Source organism: Furipterus horrens, unplaced genomic scaffold (genome assembly GCF_987537825.1).
Source record: "Furipterus horrens unplaced genomic scaffold, mFurHor1.1.pri manual_scaffold_1, whole genome shotgun sequence".
In the NCBI taxonomy this organism is placed as follows: Eukaryota; Metazoa; Chordata; class Mammalia; order Chiroptera; family Furipteridae; genus Furipterus; species Furipterus horrens.
This window is the reverse complement of record NW_028327171.1, coordinates 103,528,092-103,535,909: the sequence shown is the minus strand read 5'-3', so window position 1 is coordinate 103,535,909 and position 7,818 is coordinate 103,528,092. Positions and strand designations below refer to the sequence as shown.

Here is a 7,818-nt window from a genome sequence, read left to right as displayed (position 1 = left end):
TGCATAACTGTTTTCCTAAGCGTCCCATTTTGACATTGAGCACCCCCTCCCTCTTTTTTTGGGATAATATATGCCAAGATAATACACTTTTTTGTTTTACCCCCAGATCATCATTAAAATAAATGAAAAGATGGTTCCCTTTGATTGATTCAAGTAATAGAAAAATTGAGTTCACTTCTGTGTAGGTGGGCCCAAACTTCTCAAGCTGTGGAGTTTTGAGAAGCAACAGCTTGTTTTTTCTTCATTTTGCATTACAATATCCATTGATTTATAATGGATACCATGGGTGACACATGTGATTGCAACTGTAAGAGAGTGAAGTTGCAAATGTTTGACAATTATTGAGACAAAATGAAAACAAATTTACTAAAGCAAATCCTCAGGACTTCCGCTGTGAAACCAAACTTTGAAGTAATAAATGAAACAAAAAACAAAACCCAACCTCACACAGAACAAACTAGAACCATGAGCCTGTTGCACGTAATACACTTTTCCTACTGTAGGTTCTGATGACCCCATGTCCTCCATTTCACAGTGCCACCATAAGCAATACATTTTATATCATTTATTAAGAGTACATTTTTAAAAGCATAATAATCTTTTAATTACATTTAAATGTCTCTATGGATAGGTTTAATATTTATACCTTTTAATTAATAGAAAAACATTTTGATTATATCTTTGGAAGCATATTTGTCAAGCTCAACAAAGAGCTGAAATCATGTGGCTTTCTAATCAACTCCTTTGAAAAAGTGCTTTACCTTGCAGAACTGTAAGCCAGGAAGTACTGTGGCATTAAGTTATTGCAAAGCATTGTGATTCATCCAGTAAAATACATGGCTATGCACTTCATGGGTTTCTTAGATTTAGGTACACCCTCCTTCATCCTCGTAGAGAAGTGATCCCTGCCTTGCTTATGAACCTCAAGGCTATGAAATGATCTGTGTGCCAATCAATCTTTGATGTTCCCCAACTTCATTCTATTGGGCTGACAACTGATCTCAGGCGATTACCCTGCTACTGTCTCCCATTCCTCTTCATGTCTGGAAAGGTGTGCTGCTTTTTCTGGCCTATCTTTGCTTAAAAGTGTTGACAAAGGACACATCCCTTGTTATTCCACATTTTGAGCTAAACTTCTTGCTGGAAGTACCTAAAATCATACTCCTCCTGGCAACACTTAACCCTAGGATTTATACTGTCATCAGGACAGACAGGGGTAGAACCTAGCTTTAATCCATCCTGGTGGGAACTAGATCTACCCTGAACCTCTCCCATTCCAATCCCAGATAAATGAATCTTATGTTTCCCAGTTCCTTTTCAGGCAGGAATCCAAGGCCTGTGTAAATGAATGACTGCCCCACCCCGTTTTAATCAAATACGATTATTTTGTGCTAAACACTAGACATGAAAGTGACAGTTTACCTTGGACCTAAAATTCATCATCAAAAGGAGTTAACCCATTTTGTGATGACAGAAGTCTAAAACCACTCTCAAGGAGTATGCAACACTGTTATCACCTTGCACATTAGCAGAGATCCAACAGGGCTTCCCAACCAAACCAGTTAAGACCACGCAAAACCAACAGGACTATTTATGCTCAGTTACTACTAATTTTTTTAATGATCAAAGCAAAAATCTCAGCACTTGAATGTCTCCCTAGTACTTTCTATTGGATTTGCAATTGTGTTTAATTTGATCACAGTCAGTAGGTGACTTGAACACTATTAACAATCCTATTAAAAGATGCGAACTGCTACGTTTCCCTCCTTCTGCTTTTATTTGTTAACTTAATGGTTTTAAATCTTGCTTCTGGTTGTTTATAGGCTGTTTCATTTGCTACCATCCCTCTCCCCTTTTTCATTAGACTCTTCAAGGATTTAAGTACCCAGAACAGTATTACTAAGCTGTTGATAAATATTATCTGTTGAGGGGAATGTTTACATTTTTAATTTCCTCAGGATCCAGAATTTTCACGTAATCAATGTTCTGAATTTTAGGCTAACAGTGTCTTAATGGGGTTCTTGCTCAAGTCTCTTCATATTCCATGTGAAGCAGAGAATAAAAACCAATTCCCTCTAGTCTATTTTGAAAAAAAAAAAAGTTGGCCTGCAAAGGCTATTTTGTCAAAAAATATAGGTTATTATCTTCTTAAGCAACCATTAACATTGAAAAAAAAATGCTTCAAATTTGACACTTAAAATCAGCTACCCCACTTTGAGGACTGATAGTTGATTTGAAGTCACCCTTAGAAATTTTGATTCTGCAGCCCTTTCTGTGGTGCTCTGTAGATCCTTCTAAAAACAGCAGCATCTCCCCACTCCCCTGGATGGGATCCAGTTCCCAACCAGCCATTCTCATTTCAGTCCAAAGTGGGTGACCAGATAAGTAATCTGAGGGCATTTTGAGGAACAATTTCAGGGGTAATACATAGTAAGTTTTCTTTGCATTGGAATGGAATTCCCTTAGTGCCAGGCTAGCCCCAGCCCACTGGAAGTTTAGGACCATGTTTGTGACACTTGACAGGCTGGGTGATAGTCAAAGGAGAAGTGCACACTTCAGCAGTGGGACACTGAGAAGTGAGTCACCTTCCAAGGCCTTCTGTACTCACTGGCCAGGAAAGCTCAGAATAGGAAATACCTCCTGATAGTTGTCACTGTGTTTCATGATGACATCCATACACGCACCATGCTCCTGAAGATGATGCTACAAATGACAGATGTCGGTTTCAGGAACATGACAGCCATTTGGTAAATTAACATGGGTAAATTAGCAACAAATCAGACTCACAGTGGCTCCTTAACCTAGCTCAAATAAAAATATATCCTGTAAATGTTACAAAAATTTAAAATAATCACAAAATAGTTAAAATATTTCATAGCTCAGAGTTCTGATGGTGAAGCAAAGTGCAGTTCTTTTCCTCTATCACATTCTAACGGAACGTGGTCCTTATCAAAGCAGAGACACCACAGTGCACTGAGATGGATATAAAGCCTATCTGCCCACATTTTCTGATAAGGCAGGAATGTTCTTTTCAAATCTCCAGGACATGGCCTTTCTCATCTGTCACCACTATGTTTCTTCACCTTGCTTCCCTAGTGGAGGGAAATGCTATATTCTAGGACTTGTCTTAGGGGTTGACATCTCATTGGCTGTTGGTCCGATGTCTTACTCACCTAATGAGAATGCAAAGACCCTGACCACCAAAGTTCTATATATTGACTGCTCCCCCTGCTCACTCATCTCAGTGCCTCTGAAAGCAGAACTTTTCAGCTGGCCTACCCCTGCTGGAGACACGTACCCCTGCGATAGCCAGTGGCTTAAAAGGTATAGGACAAGGTTTCAAAACTGTTTCTAAGGCTTATCAGGGAAGGGAGAGAGGAATGTGTATCTGTTACAAGGCACCAGCTTCCAATCTCTCACTGAGGAGGTAACTTTATTTCATCGCCCCGGCGCAGCACCAGCCTTGGTTGTGAGGTCTGCCCAGAGGTACTGCTGGCTCTTAAGAGAAATTTCTGCAATGACTGAGCCTCTGGACAGAGTTCAACCAGATTTGAATCTGAGAGAAGGTGTACAGGGCTAAAAGTAGGTCTATTTTTCTTTGTTTTTCAAACAAGATAGTTGTCTTAAAAGGTTTGAAAGTGTTGATGCCCTGTTGGGTTCTGCCTTGAGAAGGGCTCCTGAGGCCCTTTGTGGGAAAACACCAAATATCTGCCAGCAGGTTATAGTAGTTCTGTTTCCTCTCTCCAACTGAAAAGGAAAGAGCCATTTGAAGTTCTAAATAACTGGCATAAAATCAGACTGGTTTATTGCTTCTGCTTTTATATAGACAGGAGAAGGGCAAGTTTGAATGCCTGGGGTGGGTGGTCGGTGAGAGGGAGTGTGAAAGGGCGCCTCAAATCTGTCCTTCGGCAATGAGGAGGGAAAGAGAAAGGAAGGAGTTCACTGGCTAAAATGAAATACATTTTCAGAAGGGCAGCTGCCGGCCTTCCATTGGTAGGGATGGCCACCCTGCCAGGGCTCTTCCCCCATCCCTCCTGGGGCTCCTCCTTAACTTCAGCACTGCAGCCCCAGCCTAGTGTGTAAGGAGAGCGAAGCTGACCTAGAGGTGTTTTCTGCTAATGCCCCACCAACTGAAATACATTCAGCTTGGAGTGTAGTTCTATGTGTGAGGCTTTTCTCTGTGACGATATCCTGTTTTTGGACTGTGATATTGGAATGAAAGCAGATCACTTCACTATTGCATACCTAAATGAAGATCTGGCACATTTCTTTGAGGTAATGCTCAGCTCACTGCCCACCCTGCCCAGCTACTGGATTTATAAATCAGAGGTCAGGATAGTAGCAGTTGGAGTCCCAAATTAATAAAAGCCAGAGCCGGAAAGTCTTCTGAGATTGTGCCAGTCTCAGAGTTTGCTCTTGAGTGCAGATTCTGATTTTCTAGGCTGGTACATGGAGCATCTGGGGCAGGTCAGCAGGAATTCCAGGGGAAGAGCAGGAGTAAATCCACCCACTGGGAGATCTAAGTGTATGTTAGTTTGCTTTTCCAAATCTGCTTCTATTCTGGATAGTACACTTTTACAAAGCTTATCAGAAAACTGGTCTAAAAGAACACGTGCTTTAAAGAGCATTAAAAAGCATGAAGCAAAAAGGTTTTCAAACCTCAGAAGCAACATTTTTCCACACAAAGGATCTCTCTTTCCTTTCAAAAGTCATTATCACATCCAGCTCACCACAGCAATAGATAATGGCAGTGGAGGAGTAATGAGACTCACAGACAAGCCCCAAATCTCCCTGGAGGCAAGCATTTCATCTTTTCCCTTACCTGACTAATTCATAAGTGGCTGAAAGGCTGAAGGAAGAGAAGAAGAGGCAAAATAAGCCCAAACTTGGATAACCTGTGTCTGGACTAATGGTAAGTTGGCCCTGTAGTAAGTTCTAGATAAATCATGGCATTTTTTCAGACACCAGCATATGAACTGATGTCATTCTATTTGCCTCCCGCTTCTTCCATCCAGAATCACTGATCTCCGCTGAGGCTGATAAAAACAGCTGGTTGAGGTCTCTAGTCTCTGGCCATTCTTAGGAATGGTCATTTTATTCCTAAGTGTAACCCCTTCTGGTGTGACCCATGTGTTTTCTGCCAACTCTCCACAAAGAAGGCCAGGGGAAACTGTCTGGGCGGGACTTCTGATCGGGGACAGCAGGACCTTGGAATCTGTCACTGTGGAGGAAGGAGGTGGATGGTCCATGATGGGGAAAGGAGGACTGAATAAGATTAGGCTCTGAGGTCTTCCTGGCCTTGACCTGTGGAAAGGCTTAGAACCCCCTGAGGGTCGCTCTATTTTTGAAGAGAGAAGGTTGTCCCCTGATGGCTCTGTCTCTGATGTGCGCTTTCGACATTGCACTACTGCATCCTGGGTGGACAGCAGGTTGGCCAATCCTGGTTCTGGAGAAAGGGTGGGTCCCTCACACATGCGCGATGCAGCGGCCTCCCCAGGGAAAGACTCTGTGGCTCCCGTGTCTTGCTTTGGTTTCTCTTCCTTTGGGCTTTCTGAGGAGGAGAGAGAATCATCTTTGGCAGGTTTCTGAGAGGTCCCACCGGTTGAGCTGGGTTCCTCCTGGCTCCCCTCCAGAGGCTGAGAGCCCTCCTCCCCTGGGCTCTGAGAGGGCAGTGGCTGTGGGATCTGTGTGTACTGAATCTTGGGTGGGATGACGGGGACTGCCCTGGCCTGGCACATTTTGACCATGAAGGAGGTTCTCACAGCTGATACACTGACGGGAGCTGAGTTACGGCGGCCTGTCAGGGCGTGAGCAATGATGTCCAGGTCTTGAGGCTCCTGGGAGTAAACCCTCCAGGGGTCTACTTTAGAGTGAGGTGAGGTCATCCATGTGACCTTTGAGTCTTCTGGCTCCGAGACCTGCATTCCAGGTGAGCCAAATGAGGCCACGTTCTCAAACTGGAAGAGGTCAGTGATAGAAATGGCAGAGTCCAGGTTGAGGGAAGAAGGCCTATTTTTCCCTTTTGGGGGCCCACACTCAGTGCTCTTCGACTGTGGCTTTGGGGGATGCTCTCCAGGAGAGGTACTGTCCTGTGCACCAGGTGAGTTCTCCTTGCTGCTCTCTGGTCTAGGAACGCTACCCTGCTCAATCTGAGGGTTGCCGTGTCTCAAGTGTGTCCCTAGCTCCTTTCCCTCTGCCAGGCTGACAGGGCTGGTTTCTGGTGGTTTGGGCTGCACACCACCTGGTCCCTTCTGGCTGGGAAGAGCCTCTGTCCCTTTCGGGCCAGAGAACTCTCTGAAGGATCTCAGGGCCTTCTCATCCCATCCAGTAAGCTCTCTCCTGGGTGCCAGGGGCTGCAAAGGGTCGGAAGGCCTCTCTACTTCAAGATTCGCACAGCTGCTGGAGGAGGGAGCGTCGAGAGTCCACTGGCTCTTAGCCATGGTTTTGCTATCTAGAGAATGGCTCTGACGGAGGCTAGGCCTGTGGGAGAGCCTCTTCTCCAGCTGGGGGCCCTGAGGGCCCTGCATCTGGGCCTCCTGCACACTTTTCAGGGTAGGGGAGTGAAGGGGACTTGTCACCCACTGGGGCTCCTCCCAGGGCTCCACCATCTCCAGGCCATGCTGGGCAATGTCTGTCACAGCGTCATCTTCATCACAGTCTGAGGGCTCCTGGACTGAATGGGCTACATCCCCTTTTCCTTGTGGGGAGATCTCAACCTCCTTTGTTGGGTTTGGCAAACCAGAGCCTTTCCCATCAGAAGCAGCGTTCTTTGACTTTTGTTTCTCACTTTGTCCTGAAGAGGCCTTGTTTCCCTGACAAAGACTGGGGACCCCAGGATTGCTTTTGGACATCATTTGGTCTTTATATGGATTTGTCCTCACATTCTTCAGTGAGTCTTCCCTCTCAAGGCCATCCTTCAATAGGTGGCCTTGAGGTGCTTCCTCCAGAGGAGTTGGACGGGGTGGAGCAGGAGGGATCAGAGGAGATGGATTCCCTGGGCCTCCCAACTCCACTCTTGCTTGTGGAGAAGCCGTCTCAAATGGAACGATTTCCAGAGGAGTCAGGCTGATGGGGTCTGGGTGCTGGTCCTTCTCAGTTTCAGATCTATGGAGGCTGCTGGTTGTCTCTGGCTTTTCTCTACTGGCTACTGTGGGAGCCCCCTGTATACTCTGAGCGGCTGGATCCCTAGTCCACTCTTTTAGAGGGGTGGAGACTGGAGCTGGGGTGGAGACACAAAGCAAGCTCCCAGGATGCTCTGGGGGAGCAAAAGGCCTTGGATTTGACTCAAGAATGGGCTGAGTTGGGCTGATCTTTAGAGCAGGTGGTGGAAATGAGGACAGCTCCTCTTCAGATTCAATGATTTTTAGCTCCTGTTGAATTTCAGGCCAGATCAGGGTGCTGGCCAGATTATCTTCATCCTGAAAAACATCAAGAAACTGATTATTTTTGAACCAAAGACTGTCGGGGCTGTCATGCTCACTGTTGACCTGGAGAGTGATGGGACCGAGCCATCCCAGGCTACGCTACCTCACCAAACAAAGGACACAGCACCGATAATAACTGGATGTTTATTCAGTGCTTAGCACGTGCAGCACTCTGTATCTGGTGTTCTACACATACCCGTTTAATCAAGCCCAGATCATAAATATTGGGGGTGGGGAAATGTTACCTTGCTGCTAATATGTACTATGTAGTTAGGTCTATGATATCTGTATTGAACATGTGCAGATTTTTTTCTTGTCATTATTTCCTAAGCAATATAGCAAACAACTATTTACATAGCTTTTACACTGTATTAAGTATTATAAGTAATCTAGA

At 45.1% G+C, this 7,818-nt stretch overlaps 1 protein-coding gene across 1 annotated transcript in view; it reads right to left on the bottom strand.

The window, feature by feature from the left end:
- Positions 1-2,080: 2,080 nt before the first annotated feature.
- The window catches only part of ARHGAP31 (Rho GTPase activating protein 31), a 100,530-nt gene continuing 94,792 nt past the window's right edge, over positions 2,081-7,818 (bottom strand). Inside the window, exon 12 of the mRNA XM_090276878.1 lies at positions 2,081-7,418. Coding sequence (XP_090133004.1) covers positions 4,983-7,418 — 2,436 coding nt within the window. The 3' untranslated portion in view covers positions 2,081-4,982. The remainder of the gene's footprint in view (positions 7,419-7,818) is intronic.